This window comes from Anolis carolinensis, chromosome 4 (assembly GCF_035594765.1).
Source record: "Anolis carolinensis isolate JA03-04 chromosome 4, rAnoCar3.1.pri, whole genome shotgun sequence".
NCBI lineage: Eukaryota > Metazoa > Chordata > Lepidosauria > Squamata > Dactyloidae > Anolis > Anolis carolinensis.
The window spans coordinates 71,554,952-71,574,018 of NC_085844.1; the positions used below are offsets into that span (position 1 = coordinate 71,554,952).

General features: G+C 38.6%; 1 protein-coding gene and 1 long non-coding RNA gene across 4 annotated transcripts in view; one reads left to right on the forward strand and one right to left on the reverse strand.

The window, feature by feature from the left end:
- mbp (myelin basic protein) overlaps positions 1-19,067 on the reverse strand; it is a 156,799-nt gene that overhangs the window by 81,351 nt on the left and 56,381 nt on the right. For all 3 annotated transcript variants that reach the window (XM_008108755.3, XM_008108754.3, XM_008108756.3), the window contains exon 3: positions 7,907-8,000. In XM_008108755.3, coding sequence (XP_008106962.1) covers positions 7,907-8,000 — 94 coding nt within the window. The remainder of the gene's footprint in view (positions 1-7,906; positions 8,001-19,067) is intronic.
- Positions 1-19,067, forward strand: part of LOC134298949 (uncharacterized) — a 34,321-nt gene that overhangs the window by 6,248 nt on the left and 9,006 nt on the right. The window contains exon 4 of the long non-coding RNA XR_010006081.1: positions 1,320-12,043. This is a non-coding gene — a long non-coding RNA (uncharacterized LOC134298949). The remainder of the gene's footprint in view (positions 1-1,319; positions 12,044-19,067) is intronic.

Below are 19,067 nucleotides of genomic sequence, written 5' to 3' on the forward strand. Positions count from 1 at the left end.
TTCTGGCAGACCTTGTTATCTGTTAAATTGTCTTCTATCAACACATTTTAAGTAGGTTGATTCTCTTTCTATCATCTTTCTTCAATGACGAGCTTTCACAATCATATGCAAAAATTAGTGAAACTATGGCATAGATAGTTCTGACTTTGGTATCCCATGAAATAAATTTACAGTGTAGGTTCTTGTCTAATTCCCTTTCAAAACTCAGTCTTCCTTGTGGTTTCATTCTTTCAAAATAATTTGAGATAAACTTCCACTTCATTTTCAAAAATGTTTGATTTCATCTTTAAATAGGTCTCTCTGGAATGTGTTTTATCCCTTCATATCTTTTATAAACAGGGCAGGTGCAATTTTAAAAGCATATGAACAAGGGTAAAAACACTGCAAATATATATAAGGCAAGATTCACCCTGAGTCTAATACAACAGGAAGTTGTCTTATCCTGGCTACCTCGGAGAGAAACTTGGGGAAAATTGTCACCTAATAAAAACTTTACTAGGAATTGGGAAGATCTACTGGGTAGGTTGCTCAGTAGTGGGTTGTAAAAACTGCAAGACAATAAGATGTGATACATCCACTCAACATCCTGGTTATTACTTGGGCAAAATCTTGCATTGTATGGGTGTTCTCTTGCTGGTCATATAGAATTTCTACTCTTGGTTTGAATTTCCCTTTGATTTTTCAGATCTCACATTCTGCCTTTTTGTTATCATCTTTCGTTTCTCTACATTTAATTTTATAGAAATTCTCCATGTCTCTGTGTGCAATTAGGTGAATAGTTCAGGTTTGCAATCCCATTTCTATCTCTTTTTATTATTGCTTCTCACCTGGCCCTAATTGTTTGAAGAAGTTAATGTGTCATCCAATGAGTGTGTTTTTGCATTTTCCCCTGCCAATGTCCCTGGCCTTGGTCCAGAATTATGGCTTTCATTTAATTAGGCTTAATAGTGCAAATATACTTGTACTCAGTGTTTAAATTCTACAGGGATATTCTTCCGGATGTATTTCGGCATGATGATTGATGTTTTAACTTTACTCTAATTTTTGATATTGACAATTCATGGTTTTTGTCACAATTTGCTTCTTCTATTGACAAACAGAATGCATTTTTTTAAATCTTCTGCTTCTAATTACGTACTCTGTTTAATTTTGATATTGGCCATCAAGTGACTTGCACATATTCAGACATCTCATTTGTTGCCTAAAGAATATGTTTGCAGTGTACAAACCATTGCCCCTGATCCAAGGGCAAATTCTCAAACAATGTTTGTTTCTGTTCTGTTATCAACTTTTGTGATTATCAATGTGTCCTGTTTCAGTGTGGGATCAATTTCTGCTTGGACTCCAGAAGAATCTTTCAATTACCGTATATACTTGAAGATAAGCCAAGTTTTTCTGCCCTTTTTTGAGCTGAAAAAGCCTCCCTCGGCTTATAATGGGATCAAGGTCAAGCCGAGCAGCGGAGCCTGGAGGCCATTGCTTGCAATATATGATATATTTCTCTCCTCCCTTATCAGTGTGTTTTATTTTCCAAAGCCTCCCTCTCTCTTAACCAAGGGAATGTTTTGAACAGAGACAGAAGCACTTGCAAGTCAGGAAGAAGAATATATTAATATATTAACCCATTAATCTTATAAAAGGATTTCCCCCTGAAATATTTGTAAATCTCTGCTACAGAGATATAGGCATTTCCCCCTGCAAACCCTTGCAATCCCTATGCACCTAAATATTTTTATCTATCTATCTATCTATATTAATTTTATACATGAATTCCCCCCTCATATGTTTGCAAGTCTTTGCAAATCCTATATGCACATAGATATCAAGAGATATCCATGTACTGTATCTGTATATCTGTATCTATATGTATACATAATTTTTATATATAAATTTTCACCTCACATGTTTGCAAGTCTTTGCAAATCCTATACACATATAATTATCTATATATATAGAGAGAGGTTTAAATAGATATACTTTATATGAATATAGATATATAGGGCTTGCAAATATTGCAGGGGAAATGCACACACACACACACACAGAGATGTCTGGATAGATATAAACATAAATATATAGGGCTTGCAAATATTGCAGGAGGGAAATGTACATATAGAGATAGAGGATTTGCAAATGTTTCAGGGGGAAATACATATGTGAAATTAGTATATATAAATATAGATCTATATCCAGCTCTGCAATGTTTATATAGACATTGAATGTTTGCCTGTTACAATGTTGGAGGCTGGCCTGAGTCCCCATGGGGAGATAGGGCAGCATACAAATGAAGTTGTTGTTGTTGTTGTTATTATTATTATTATTAAGTTAATACCATATTGTTTTTGTTGACCCTACTTTTCCACTTACAGAGCTAGTTTACTGTTTTTCATTGAAATGTGGTAAATATTCAAAAACATTTAATCTACTGATGCCTCAATTATGGTAATTTTATTGGTATCTATTTTTATTTTGAAATTTACCAATAGCTGCTGCATTTCCCACCCTCCGCTTATACTCAAGTCAATAAGTTTTCCCAGTTTTCTGTGGTAAAATTAGGTGCCTCGGCTTATATTCGGATCAGCTTATACTTGAGTATATACGATACTTCCTCCTCTTCTCAAATGGAGCACAAACCTTTCCTTGAAGTCTTATTGACATTATCCACTCAGATTTTGCATTAAAGCTTCCTACTGCTTTGGCTATATCTTGCCTCACTATTAATGCCAATTCCATTTCATCTTAGATTATCATTTTCTGGCTTTAAAAAACCTGTAACTATACGACTAAACATATCCAATTCCTGTTCACTTAGCCTTGCTTACACTAAGCAATGCAATGTTTGTACGTGTCTTTTTTTCCTATGCCTGATTTAATTTCCCCATATTCTACATTTCTGTAATACCATATTTGCTCAAGTCTAAGGTGCACCTCTTTTGGCTAAATTATTTATCTAAAATCTGCATGCTTCTTAGACTCAATGGCACATTAGATTTGTTTATGCACCGTTTTACTATTTCTCCAGCTAATGGGGCTTGGTGGTTGCGGCATTCCCAAACCACCAAACCTCTGGGATCCTGGTGCCCCAAGCCACCCTCAAGATACACAAGGGGACTCCACTTCTGCTGCCCACCCACCCACATGGAGCCCCTTTGCCTGCCACCAACCTGAGTTCAGACTCACACAATCTAAAAGCACCATCTCTTTGGAGAGTTTGGAAGGCTCTGCTCCAAGAAGGATGCAGCCTTCATCCCCTTCTTCCTCTCCTTCCCCTTCTTCTCCTCCTTCCTATGATGTGAAGGTAAGAGGAAAGAAAGAGGAGGTGGAGGCTGTTTCCCTCCCTTGAGCTCAGGCAAGGCAGTGTTGTTTCCCTGGGATCTCCAGCACCTCCAAGATGACCCTCTCCCCTGCCCATGCTGCTAAGCTTGCCATCCTTTCATTGAGCTCTTTGTTGGTAATTGCTGGTAATGACCTCAAGAAAGACGGACCAATAATGAGCTCAACAGGAGGATGGCAGGCCCAGTGGTTCCTGCCTTCTAAGCAAAAGCCTGTCTGACCTGAGAGACCTAACAGCAGCACAACCTCCTCTCTCAAGGAGATGCACCGTGGAAAGATAATGCCATAATGGGGGATTAAAGTATATTAAACATTAATTTTAAGATAAATAAGCATAATGTAGTCAGCAGTGTTTTTCAATTTTAAAAATAATAATTTTAAAGCAAGATGTGTGGAGGCGTAAATTGATTTAGCTAAGAAATCATTCTGTGATAGCTTACAGAATTTCACATCTAGAAGCCTTCATAGGATACATTCTCTCATTTTTGTTTCTCTTCCCCCCTCCTCTAAACCCTTTTCAAATTACTGGGATTCTAGGGAGGAGGCCCTGGGGACTGCAAAATAACCTCAATGTTGTATGTAAGGCCCATCAGTCACAATTCCTACCCCTGGTGTACACTATTCTCATTGCTGAGTAAGGGATTATTTGCTATGAGGTTTCACATAACTAAAAGGCTACACACACAAGAAAAAGTTCCCAAGTAGAGAGTACCTGCATGTATGTGTTAAACCATGTGGGAGCACAGTGACTTATAAATCACATTTGACAATTGTACATTGTAGTCCCCTCAGGGAGATAGGGCGACCTACAAATAAAGTATTATTATTACATTATTATTTATGCACTAAGAAGCTGTGAGACACCTCTAGCTTCTGTAAATATGTAGCAGATTAGCACTGCACACAAATACACAAAATCCTACCTATGTAGCTTCTTACCAGACACTTCTATCTTATGTGAACCTTTGTAGACTTTAACTTACTTGTGAGTAAATTCAAATAACCACAGTAGTAGAGAACATGTTTCTGATTCACTGTGCACAAGCTTAGGGTGTAGGTCCTGTTACAGAAAATTCAGATCTATATCTCCCCCTTCTGTCCAGCAATATTATTCTTAGGAAAGTTGCCCATTGCTACACCCATAGATTTTAATTAAACCACTACTGAAAATAAATGTATCAAATTTCATGAAACCTTACATTAGGGCATCCATCTAAATCCCATATAGCAAAATATCTAACTACTTTCTATGTGTGAAATAATAATATTTATTTATATACCGCTCCATCTCCTCGAGAGGACTCAGGGCGGTTTCCAGCATATACAAAACAGTCAGTTGTCAAAACAACATACAACGTCATGAATAAACAAACATAATAAAACATAATAAAAACAATATCATAAAACTTCCCGAAAGCCTTTTAGAATATGAAAGATATATGAGAAGAGTAACAGCTAAATAATAATAAGCCTCAAACTGAAAGATTTTGTGAGATCTAAATAAAAAGTTTTAATCTTATAATTTTAAAACAAATTCAGCTTCAAACTAAAAGTTATACAGCATAGTTGTTACAGCCAAAACCTGCATGTTCTCCTTTCTTCTCACCTGGTAATACTTGTGGTGCAACATGACAATGCTACAATTTTATCTGAAACCAGTTCGTTTTCACTGGCCTTCATGAGCAAGAATGGAAAAACTTGTTTAGCAATGACTTAACAGTATGCATTTTGTAAGAGGCATACTGGGGGAAATGAAAATGGTAGCTAATAAACAAAAGATTTTAGCTAGATAGGGGTGGGAAAACCCCAGTCCCTCTCCAGACCTTTTCACCTTCAGATCCTCTCTGCCCTATTCAACATGACCACTAGTAAAGAACTTTGGAAGCTGCCATTCAAAACATCAATGAGTCAAGGCTCTCCCACACTCACACCTTAGACATGTATTTTGTACTTATATTGTATCCTAGGAGGGAAAAAATAACTCCAAGTTGGTGGACATAGAATTTCTAATGAGATCATATTATCACGACTAAATGTAGTATTTAATGGTACATGGTAAGGAAAGGAAAGGAAAAGAAAAAAAAGAAAAATGGACATTTGTAGAAAATAATGCTTTTATGGCAGAAACTGCTAATTTTGTTCATAATTGAAACTGCCCCTAAATCAGATAGGTAAGGATATGTATACCCTGTTTTCCCAAAAATAAGACATCCCCTGAAAATAAGACCTAGTAGAGGCTTTGCTGAATTGCTACATATAAGGCCTCCCCCAAAAGTAAGACCTAGCAAAGTTTTTGTTTGGAAGCATGCCCGCTGAACAGAACACCAGAGCATGCAGGATTGGTAAATGTACGTGCCATAGAGTGTTGTACATGGAAATAATGGTAGTAACAAGAAATTCTTGATAGGATTCACAGTTTGTCTGGTTATGCTGGTTTGTGATGACAACTACTGTACAGTATATAATAAATGTTCAAATTTTTTTGTTCAACAATAAATGTGAATTCTTCTTCATGGAAAAATAAGACATCCCCTGAAAATAAGACCTAGCGCATCTTTGGGAGCAAAATATATATATTTTAATCTGTTTTATTTTTGGGGAAACACGGTATGTGTAATTTTTAAAAGTGCATAGGTTGCAGAGGAAGCAGGTTGCTAGATGCTCTCTCTGCTCTGACGATGGGCTGCCAGGATGAGGTAGATAAATAATTCATGATTTTCCCTCTGTCTGCAATACCTCATCTCAAGAATGTTTAATCCCAGATGGTCACAATCCAGTAGCAAAGCTTATCTGAAGGAACAAGTACTTATGTGCTGGTACAACTGTACCAGAACCTTCTACTTTACTTTATTGCTGCAAATGTTTGCATTCATAGGACAGGCCACCTGTCAATCACCATTAAGTTTGGTTCCGCCCCTTGTTCAGGGCTCTGGGAGGGAAGGAGCCATTTTTAAGTTAGTCTCACTTAGGAAGCTCAGCTACAGGACGTAGACCAGCTCGTCCCGTAAAAAGCTTCATATACCAGACTACCGGGGGATAAAGAACACCAGGGTTAAAGAATACCAGGGATAAAGACCATCCGGGGATACAGAAAGAACAACAGCACAGAAACATCTGCAAGCCATTGGCTGGTAGGTCCACTCAATAACCAGACGCACTTGGAGTTGGCAGTGGGTGCCAGACTAGCTAGGCCCAGATAAGAGATAGCCTGGGAGGGGTTATAAGAGGGTTTTCACAGTTATTCAAAGCCAATCGCCTGTCCTGTGGGACAAGACTCCTTGAAGATTTATTATTTGTTTGTCAATAAAGACTTTGTTATTTCTTTAAAGACTTCAAGGCCATCTTTTCAGGGAAATTCCTCAACGACCCTTCTTTAGGCACCCTGGCTTCCCGCTGGGCGTAAAGCGTACGTCCTATATAATAGACAATCAGTCATAGGCCCAGCGTGTGACAGAACAACTTAAGACATGGAGCTGGAATTTGTGATCTCCTAGAATAGTAGTTCCCAATCTTTGGTCCTCCAGTTTTGGATTCCCAGAAATCCCATCCATCTTACCAGCTGTTAGAGGAATTGTGGCAGCTGAAGTCCAAAACATCTGGAGGACCAAAGTTTGGAACCACTGTTCTACAAGTTTCTGTACTGCAATTCAAAGCAGTATCTATAGGCAGCACAAATAGTGAGGAATTGTGTGAGTTCTACTTGCGTAATATCAGTTGAGCCCAATTGCCCATTCCAGGAAGGTAGGTTACAGATTAGAAAGGTAAAGAATATTCAGTTCATTAAAAATGGTAAAGGAAATATGTAGCTCAAGTTGTAGAAACCCTAACAAGATGAATCCTGAACTGACAAGGATCTTCACGGTTTATTACTTTTTCTGTGCAAACCTTGCATGTTATGTGTGTTAGTCTTTAGAACCGGCATTGTCTACACAGGAAATAGCATTTTCTGTGCAGAAAGTATTGTCTACTGCACAAAAATACTGCTTTCTGTGCAAATATACCATATGTATGTATGCACACCAATTGTGCAAAGAACAAGTCCCCAGCAACAGTATTTTCTGCACACACAATATTTCTTCACAGGAATATTATTTCATGCACAGAAAATGCTTTTTTCTGCATTAAAATACATGATATGTCTTTTGCAAAGTAGAAATCCCACACTAAATAGTCTTGAAAGACTATACATTTTTGACGACTTTGTTAAAGCAAGAAGATAACTGCTTAGAATACTCACCGCTTCCTTCAAGTATATAATTAGTGAAGAATTGTAAACCTGCTACAGATGAGGGAAGCCTTTTGGTTAAAAAAAATCTGATCCATCTTTATTTTCCATGCAATTAGAATACTCCATGTCTAAATACACAAAACCACAGCCATTGCGTCTAATTTCCCCATTCAGTTAAATGAAGCATTGTTTAAAACATGGGAGCTTAGAATTGGAAGCTTTGTGATTTAGGCATCTTCTACAAAGCAATTATAATTAAGCCTTCAAGAAGTATGCGAGTGTGTGTCTAATTCTTAAGAGTTGGAGAGCATGAAGAATGAAATCTCTAATCCTTGGGACACATACCAAAAACTTCATTGTCTTCTGAGGGTTCGTGAGTTAGCTGGGCTTCTTTGGAGCTTGCTTTATTTTCATCTTCTTCCCCTTTTGTGTCAGGATTCTGCAAAGATACAACACACGACTTAGTTCACAAGGCATCCAAAAAAAGTTTTATCAACCACAAACATAATGCTTTAGGCAGCCTTTAATTTATATGAAAAAGCTGCTTTGAAGTCGGATCTATAATTCCAGGCACGTGAGCTGGAAAAAAAATGCTCACACTCCAAAAATGGATCTATATTACTTCAAAGACATAAGAGAAAAGCTGAATATCCTTTTGTGCAGTAGAAGTGTTGAATCCTGGCTTACGTGTTTTCTTTGGGTTATTGAAAGAGATGGACTGAACTGCACGGCATTTCCTCTGCAATGTTATGACAGGCAGAGAGGAAAATATGTTGAAATTGGTTGATCACACATCTTGAAGCCTAAACTCCTGGGTGCTGAAATTCTTGAAATACAGATGCACAAAGCTTTTTCTTCTAGGTTATGGATGCTGTTATTTACTGCATTCCATACACGTCCTGGAATAGCTCCAACACTGCATGACAGCTAAGCATCCAACTTTACTGAGCATCCAACAAAGAACAAGAGTGTACCTTGTGAACCCTGCTGCCTATAGGATATTTCATGTGCTTCTTATACATCATGTCATATTTAATAAACATTCCCCCATACTTTAAGCACAGTGTTTGTCTTAAATCCATGAAACCGATATACAATCCAAACAAAGCTGTTGCACTTCATTATCCATGTCAAGCTGTCCCTCCATTGAAACCAAGGACGTGGACCTTTGGCATATCCAGAAGCCAATGTTTTGCTGTGGGGACTAAATGTGGAGCTTGTTCCAAAAGGTACCAAAACCATCTGAATAAAATTTACAGGAATAAAAAAAACAAAACCATGCTGCGGATATGCATTCATTGGCTACAAAACACAATTCTCTAAAACCTGTAACAGGACCGGGCTATGGCACAGCTGGTTAGTAGCCAGCTGCAATAAATTACTACTGACTGATAAGTCATGAGTTCGAGCCAGCCCAAGTTGGAGTAAACTCCTGACCATTAATAGTCTAGCTTGCTGTTGACCCATGCAGCGCAAAAGATAGTTGCATCTGTTGAGTAGGAAAATTAGGTACCGCTTTATGAAGGGAGGCTAATTTAACTAATTTATGACACATTTGGGATATGAAGGGTGGAATATAAATACTGTAAATAAATAAATAAAGTGATTTGATACATTTCTATAGTTTTGATCTGTACACAATATTCTGCTCCTAGCCAACAATGTGCTGCCACCTATAACTCATGTTTCATTTTTTAATGTGGTGTTTTTTAGAAACTACACAAATGGCTTGCCAAAAATGGCAAAATAAATGAACAACAGTACCAAAATGAAAATTTACTTCTGGTTTTGAAAAAGACGTATATTTTTCTCACCTCAATTAAAGTGAGCAAACCCTTGTGCATATACTCTATATCTGTCTATCTAGATGCAGCATGTGGGCCAGTGGCTGTGTTTTCAGCTATGGGCAAGGAATTGAAAGCCTCTCTCTGATCCAGCTAATTTTCTTTCCCAGTGTCCCAAGATGCCCTTCACACCGTTGTCCACATTTTGATGAAAAGTGCCGAGAAAGTACATGCCCCTCATTACAATCTTTTAATGACACAGAGACATCCTTGACATGTTGATGTTGAATTTTAATGACAGTCTGTAAATCTCATAGTTATGGCTTCTTAATTCCTACTAAAGTTCAAATGTTACGGATTTTAATACAAAATAAAACTGTGAATCTCACCACATATAGTTATGCGCCTTTTTATAATTAGATGATAATTATTGGTACTTTGTGCAATTAAGCTGTTTAGGTTGACATGCAGTGCTATTATTTGCATGTCTGGTCTGACCAAGCTAAATACTATTTAAATATGTAAATATACCCTTTGTCTCTTAAACCAGGAGGTGCTGCATTCCATGTTGGGGGAAGAGCTCCTGCCTTCTATTACTCTTCCAGATTAAATTTGTGCAATGCCAATTCTGCATTTCAAATAAAATTTAAATATTGAAGTGGCATTTTAAATCATGGGCTTTCAACCGTATTTTTTATTATTTACACGGTTTTAAATCTGGTAGATTACTTTTATTGTGCACCACTCTAAGACTGGTGGATAAAAGTGTAGCAAATAAACAAATGCATAAATGCATTGCATAGTTTTTAGGATGGGCATGAGCTCAAGGGTCACGATTATTTTGAAGTGAGGGTGAATTTGGAGGTGGGGGAATTAGTTAAAATACTAAGAAACATGTTAGTTACAGTAGAGTCTCACTTATCCAACATAAACGGGCCAGTAGAACATTGGATAAGCAAAAATTTGGGACCCAGTTCTAAACATGAATTTCACTGATGTTTCATAGACACCTAATACACATAACCTGAAGGTAATTTTATAGTAGTTTTAACAATTTTTTGAGTGAAACAAACTTTGTGTTCACTGAACCATTAGGAAGCAGAGGTGCCACTATTTCAGCCAGCCAGGTTTTGGAATATTTCACATTCTAGAATCGCAGATAAGGACTGTTCAACCTGTAGTAGAAATACATATTCTTTTTCAAAAGAATCCACACTCTGGCTGCAAATGTATTTAAATCTTCTTACAGGTAATTCTCATGAAGTAAGAGGGCTCATCCACACAAGCCACAAAATCTGCACTGGCCTTGTGCACAATAAGTACATATGAAAATATGTGCTTGCATGCTAACGGACTAATACAGAAAATGTGACAAAAGAACTTACCCTAGGGCGGTTCCAGACAACAGTTTAAACTGGGAATTATAGTGTTTTAAAAATGCGGAAGTTCCTGGCTTCTAGTCTACACACGCCACAGAAAGCGCGTGCTTTCTGGGACGGGTGTCCAGATGCCATGCTGTGCTTTCAGCAGGGTAAATGGATACAAAATAAAACCCCTTAAAAAGTCTTTAAAAAAGCAAAATAACTTTTCCTTCTCTGGCCCTCTTCTGGGTCATACCAATTATGCGCCTGGAGGGGGAGGGGCAGGAGTGATCCCCCCCCCCTTTTCGAGGCGCAACATTGGTATGATCCAGGAGAGGGCCAAAGAAAGGGGCATGGTGGCCAGATGAATTATTTTGCTTTTAAAAAGGCCTTTTATGGGGTTTTGGGAGGGGGTGGAGGCTATCTTGGGTTTCTTGGCCTCCAAGAGATCAAAAATCCCAAAACAGCTGTGTGGATTGGGACCGGAAGTAGTGCAACGCATTTCCTGGGTCCAATCCACCCAGCCTCTGTAACTGGAAAGACACAGTTCTTTTGAAAGCTCCTGTCTTTCCAGCTGACAATCTTGAAACAAAGGAGAGTTTTCCTCCTTTGTGCCAAATGAACTCACTTTTCTGTGGGACATCATCTGGACAACCCCCTTAAAGAAGCGGGAACTCTTGCTTCTAAGGGGCTGTCTGATGTGCCCCTAGTTTCATGAAACATGGACATAACATATTTAGTCTTATTTCAATCCTCCTCAAAAAAGAACAGACTTTCTAATGTGTTATATGTGTTTGTTATAATAAACTGCTGTTCAGGAGATGCAGAAGAGTGTATTGTCTATCTCATTAATTTGTTTTGAAAACTAAATGACAAATCTGGTTCAAAATTTTCTGGATGTTAATGCTTAGTAGCAGCCTTACTCATAATCACATGCTAAGGTTCTTCCACATAAAACAAGAATGAAATGTTTTGTTCCCAAAATGAATCAAAGCACCCTTAAGCTATTTCGGTCTCAGTGGTGTTTTGTGTTTCTTAAGCCATGGAAGTATCTTACAAGAATGTCTTTAGTGCTTCTCAGATGTTGTAGTGCTCTCTTGTGTCTAGTTCAATAGCTGCAGTTTTCAGGATTAAGATATCTGTGAAATGTAATTATTTGTCATCAGAGAGAGGAAAAATAATTGCTTTTGAATGTAAATCACTGATCGTAGGATAACTAAACTGCTGTATTTTCTTCTAAATAGCTTTTTAGAACTGAATACTGTTTCTGGGGCCATTTGGAAATCTATGTTTCCCGGACACAAATCTACAGGAGCAATAACAACTTCATTAATATGGTGGGTAATTGTGGCATACAATTGCCCAATATAAAAGTACTATGTCATGGCAGCACACGTGCCTCCAATCTCAGAGAATGTGGTGAGCAGACTGTAATATGATATATACATTAGACAAAGCAAGAGAAGCAAATTTGGTTTTATTGCTTGGTTTTATTTATTAAAATATTTGAAACATTTTTAGTCTGACAGCAAGTTTATATCCAGTGATCTGCTTTATTTAAAAAAGCCAGAAAAAACAGTCTTTATAAAATAATGTGGCAGGAGCCAAAAAAGCATGAAAATTCGTGTGTATTCATGTAAATGTATGTTTTGACCTGACACCAAATAGTTAATATTGTCAGTGCCTATAGCACATCTGTGGAAAGGTCATTTTCAAGTAGAGTGCCAGCACAGAAGATGCTATCTCTTCTTCCACATACTTCATGAATATACCCTAACAAGACATCACTATAAAACCCACGACAAATCTTGGCCTTGACAATCTGTCTGAAAAAAATCCATCTTTAAACCAAATATCCAGGCAATCTTCCTGTATCACTGCAGAATGAACACTGAAAGCTTTCTAAAGTGGCAGATATATGTTCTTGTAAAAACGGAATAATGAGCCTTAATGGTAGTACAATGGCAGCTGGGGCAGCGAGTCTACTCCAAGCTTTAAAACAGACTTTAAAGGAGCCCTCTAAGGTGCTGAACTCTAATTCTAAATGGGGTCAGCATATTGGAGAGCTCATTGAAAGCAAGCCAGAAGCTGGAATGGTTTTTCTCAGATCACATTGCAGATCAGTGGTTCTCAACCTGTGGGTCCCCAGGTGTTTTGGCCTACAACTCCCAGAAATCCCAGCCAGTTTAGCAGCTGTTAGGATTACTGGGAGTTGAAGGTCAAAACATCTGGGGTCCCACAGGTTGAGAACCACTGTTGTAGACTGAACTTTGGCCTTGCATGGGTTATGGAGGCTAGGGGATTCTGGGAGCTATAATCTAAAAAGTAACCTTTCCAAGCTCTGGTAATTAATGAATTGTTTCCCTGTGCTTTTCATAAAAACATTTTATATACACATGGTGGTCTTTAGCAATCTTTCAAACCTTCTGAGCTTCACACATTGAACACTTCCAGGCTGCTTCCTAAAATCTCCATCTACATTATGATCAGGGAGGCTTCCCACACAATTCATAAAGCTATTTGTTATGTTTTCTGATCTATAGCAGTAAAAGCATCGACATTGTTTGGAAAGCTGTTTGTCCTATCAGCTCATCTCTACCCATAAAACTACCTGCCATCTGAGCTCATTTTATACCTGTACAGGATGACTAGTTATTCAGTTTAAAATGCAATAGTGTTTGCTGGCTGAAGGATTCTGGGAACGGTAATCTTAAAAGTAATGTTTCCAAACTCTGGTAATTACATGGCTTACATATTTCTATCTTGTGTTATTGCACAAAACCAAGCAAATTCAACAATTCCTCTAACACAAGCCACCTGCGTTCTATTTGATGACTAAGTCATGCAGCCTCACATTTCTTTATTGCAACTTTGGGATTTCAAGGCTCACAAATCAAAGCCGATAAATCTATTCAGTCTGGAGCCATGAAGATGAAGGTTTAAAAGTTACAGCTGTATCTCAAAGAAGATACAATAAAAGAGGGGACAATTACTTGGGCCTCTGTTGTGCTTCCTATTCAGTATGTAACTGTTTCCATATGCATCTTATAAGTGTATAATAGCAGTTTGATTCAATATGATATAGTTTATTCTATTCATTTTATTTTTTTTAGTAATACTTTAATATGTTTTGGAATAACATTCCTGCATAAAAGTATTGTACATGTTGAAAACTTTTTTTGGAGCTGGAATTACAACAGACTTGATATTATTATAGCTAGAAAGCAGGGAGAAAAGAAATCAAATGTGCATGTGTTATAAATACATTCACTAAATAAAGGTTATTTCCCCAAATGCAAGATTGCTTTACTTCAGCATTAGCTTCTGAACCCTAACCAATCACAGTCCAAAAGCCATAAGCCTGTTTATTCCAGAAACATGAATGTTTGACTTCTGCAAGACGTAAACAACTGCCCTGAGCTTTCAGTAGATTGAAATTTTCTGGGACAAAGCAATAAAATATGAAATCCTTCATCCCAGATTTCTGTAAAGCTGTTGGAAATGAAAAAAAAAAACATTATCTGACATGAAAATTGGAAATGATCATGGTTTTGCAGTAAGGTCTTTGTATTCTGATTGTTGTTGTTGTATGATTTATGGTGACTCCATCATAGGGTTTACTTGGCAAAGATTCTTCAAAAATAATTGCCTTAGTCTTAAAGTGAAAGAGAGTGACTTGCTCATGGATTTATGTAGCCAAGGATTTGAAACCTATTCTGTTGAATGATGATTCCACTTTAATTGCCATGATTTCATTCAACGAAGTCATGGGATTTGTTGTTCAGGGAATGATACTTAGAATTTTCAGACAGGGGTTTAGAGTGTATCCCCAAACTAGAAATCCCAAGATTTCATAAAATGCAGCTTTATTGTGTGAAATGAAAAGTCCATATACTAGGACAGGAGGACTTTTCCGAATCTCATTTCATTGCAAAAGCTATGAATGAGCAGAATGTGGCCTGCAAGATACATGTAGTTGTTTGCCTTCATTCTTCTGATCTATACCCCATCAATCCTGCAAAGCACCATAACCCCTCCATCCATACACACACACACACACACACACACACACACACACACACACACTTATTTGAAGGCTATTTTACAATTATACAAAATGTTTTCTAATTATAATTATAATTATTATTTCTTACCCACCTCTTCTTGTGGCTTCAGGGTTATGATACAATTAAAAACATGAACACTGCAGAAATTCAACAAATATACACATTTCTATAGAAAATCCAAATTAAAACTGGTCTGATTGCAGTGGTACTTATAATTAATTGATCACAGTCAGTTACGAGTTTCTTTTTCCTTGCGGTCCCACCAGATACGCAGCCTGCTTACAACTCTATCAGTTATTGCACTTTCTCACTGTTCCTTATCCTTTATGGTTTTAGTGCTTACTGAGATTGCTCCTCCACCCTTATTTTTGATCCCCCTTATACCTCCTAGGAGCCCTATTCAGGTTTTAATTCTGTTGATGTGTTTTATTGTTTTATGTAGTTATAATGTTTTTAATTGACTGTTCTGTGTTTTAACTTGTGTTGTTGGGCTTGTCCCCATGTGAACTGCCCCAAGTCCCTTCGGGAAGATGGAGGTGGGATACAAAAATAAAGTGGTGGTGGTTGTTGTTGTTCTTGTTGTTATTATTATTATTATTATTATTATTAAACTGCATTTCTATAAAATCAAATTTTCAAGTATATGAAAACAACCAAACAACCAAAAAAAACCTCCCACATCCCTACACCCCACTGATACAAACACCCTCAAATCCTGTATCACCCTTAGGTATCTATTTTTCTTCTATCATTCCGCATCAAAATAGTGACAGGAAATGACAAGGCTTCATGCTTAATTAATTGTGGACATAATTGTGGACAATGTTATTTACTTGTCAGCTCCATAGTCAAGGTAGATTAGGAGATGACCAAGCTAAGAAAAATATTATTTTGGATTTCTGAGCCAAAATGGCAAGTGGGAATCAATGGGCGTGCTGGTTATAGTATTGTAGCCCAAAGAGAAGCTTTTCCAAGCCCTGTTCATTTTGCACTTAATGCTGCAATGCTTATAACTGGTACAGTAGAGTCTCACTTATCCGACTTCCGCTTATCCGACACTCCGTATTATCCGACGCCATCTAGTGGCCAATTGGAAACATTGCATCCTTCACTCAATCCAAGGTGAGAGCTGTGGCTCTTTCCCTTTCGAAAAAACTGGAAGGAGGAAAGCGCATCTCCGAAGGGAAGGGAGGGAAGGGGGGTGAATCATCCCATGGGGGGCCATTTATATGCGAGGGAGGGAGGGAGGAGGGGAAAAAAAGGAAACGCATGGCTCTTCCTCCCTCTTTCTCTTGGTGCAGGCAGAGCCTCGTGTCTCCAAACCGGCCTTGTTTCCAAATCAATGGCTCGTGATTGGAAGGAAAGAATGGGGAGGGAGAGAAGCCAAAGCAGCTGGCTGCCTTCTGTAATCTCCTTTCCTGGGTGGGTGGGCGGAGGACCCCCCTTTCCTCCTGCACACACACACACATTTTGCTCCAGATCCCCCCTCTCTCTCTCCTTCCTTTTTCTCCCCCACGCACTCTTCTTCCTCCTCCTCCCTCTTCTCCCTCTTTTACCCCTGTCAGCCTTGCAGCAACTTGCACTTCTGTCTTCCTCCTCCTCCTCCTCTTTTAACCCAAGCAAGAATCATTAGAGGCATAGCACCCTAGAAACACAAGAGACCCCCTCCTCCCTTCAGAGGCTCTCCAGCCCAGCCCCGTTCTGCCAGGCTGGAAGGCACAAGCCAAGCCCTCCTCCCAACACAGAGCCACCCAGCTCCAGGTGAGATTCTGGAGACAGTTGACCAATATCAAATATTTAGCAAATTTTTGTTTCCCAGTGTTGCCATTGCTCTGCTCAATATGGGATTCTAGAGATGATTAATCTACAGTATATTAGTGTGTTCCCAGCTTCCAGGGGTTTTGTATTTCAAACAGGATGTTTTGGTGCTTAATTTGTAAAACCATAATGTAATTTGACATTCAATAGGCTTTTCCTTAATGCCTCCTTATTATCCAACATATTCGCTTATCCAACGTTCTGCCGGCCCGTTTATGTTGGATAAGTGAGACTCTACTGTAGTATGAAATCTGAGGAACTTTCGGTCAGCTGAGGAAATGTTTTCTCCTTCCCACAGCTGGCCTTCTTCTTACTGAAGTTGCTCAGGCCCACACTACTTACACATGCAGATGCTTTATGTCAGTGTTTCTCAAACTCTCCTCTTCCAGGTATTTTGGAATTCAGCTCCCAGAAATCCCAGCCAGCTTACCAGCTGTTAGGAATTGTGGGAGTTGAAGCCCAAAACATCTGGAGGAGCAGAGTTGGAGAAACACTGCTTTATGTCATTTATTGGACATTATGACTGGCAACGGCCTTGGGCAAAGCATTGGAGGATATGAATAGGTTTCTGCTGTCCTCTCAGATTTTCCAGACAGGTGCATGCTAGACCAATGTGAGAAATGCTGTCACATTGTTTTTCCAGCATAAATACATATGGAATAACATCTAGCTGACAGCAATGTGTAATGAACCTTATGCTTATGATTCTGCAAAAACAGTAAATTAAAATAAATCTTGAGAGGGGAGAAAAAAATGTTTACAATTATAACACACTTTTCAAGAGCTCTCATAGTCGTCATGAGAGCAAATCAGCAGTACATGAAGTGGAACACTTCAATGATTTTTATACTACTAAAGAACATATCTACACAAAGATTAGGAGTGTAGCTTGGGGAAGGGCATAATTAGGGAATTGCTTCCCCAAATAAGAATTCTTCTCCTCACAACTACAGCTCCCACAATATCATAGCATTGAGTCATGGCATTTAAAATGGTGCCAAACTGTATTAATTCTACAATGCAGATGCATCCTCATTCACGATTTTTTACTATTTGTGAAAAGTGTTCCACAATTTCTGTCAGGCTTTATGAAATGGTAATGGCAATAGACCTTAATGGTGCAGCGGATTAAACCGCTGAGCTGCTGAACTTGCTGATCGAAAGGTCGGCAGTTCAAATCTGGGGAGCAGGGTGAGCTCCTGCTATTAGTCTCAGCTTCTGCCAAGCTAGTAGTTCGAAAACATGCAAATGTAAGTAGATCAATAGGTACCACTCTGGTGGGAAGGTAACGACGCTCCATGCAGTCATGCCATCCACATGACCTTGGAGGTGTCTACGGACAACACAGGCTCTTCGGCTTAGAAATGGAGATGAGCACCAACCCCCAGAGTTGGACACAACTAGACTTAATGTCAGGGGACCTTTACCTTTAACGGCACTGGCAAATATCTTTAATCAGTGTGAAATACTAACAGCAAAAGAAAGCAAAAGAAGCGCAATTGCCTCAGCAACATATAATGGGTGCTTTTTAATATACTTCCTAGAAGGGATTCATTTAACATATTTGATATCCCTATTTATTTATTTACAGTATTTATATTCCACCCTTCTCACCCTGAAAGGGACTCAGGGCAGATCACATTGCACACATATAAGGCAAACATTAAATTCCATAACATAGAACAGAGACAAATGCAGGCACGGGCTGGCCTCGAACTCATGACCTCTTGGTCAGAGTGATTTGTTGCAGCTGGCTGCTAACCAGCCTGCGCCACAGCCTGGCCTTACTGCCCGCTGCCCAACATTTGCTCCACTGCAACTGGTGTAGGTGGACTCTGGTGCTAAACTGACATCTTAATGGCTCTTAGGTAATAGTTCCTGCAATTTCCATGCTAGCACTATGCTAGCCTGCCAAGTTATCCAATTCGAGAATTTGAGAGTTTGGCAGGAAAGCAGATGATAACATGAAAAAGTTGGGAAGCATGAGGTCTTAAATGTAACCAGACTGGGATTTCTAGCACTCCTAGTCAGCATACACGATTGTGAAAGACTTTGGGAGTTGCATTCTAACAATATCTGGAGGACTGTGTGTTAATTATTCATATAAATTTGAAAACCATTAATAAGAAATGAGTTAATCAAAAGCCAGCACAATGTGACTAGCAAAATATCACATCCGTTGCAACAGTTCATTAACAGAAATTGCAAAGTTTGCATAACATTAAGATGACCTCAGAGAGTACAGTAGGAAGAACAGTCCATATCACATGGCCTCTCTAATGACAGTTTCAGATAAATGTCTATGAATTCAAGTCAAGACATTGATATAACAAGGAAATGACTCACCCAAATAGCATATCAAGGAGTGCCTTCCACTCCCAGGTGACAGCTGATTCATCTGTGGAAACAGACATTCCTGTTCTCTGTAAACAATCCACATGCTTGCACCAAGCTGAGGCATATATTTGTATCATAT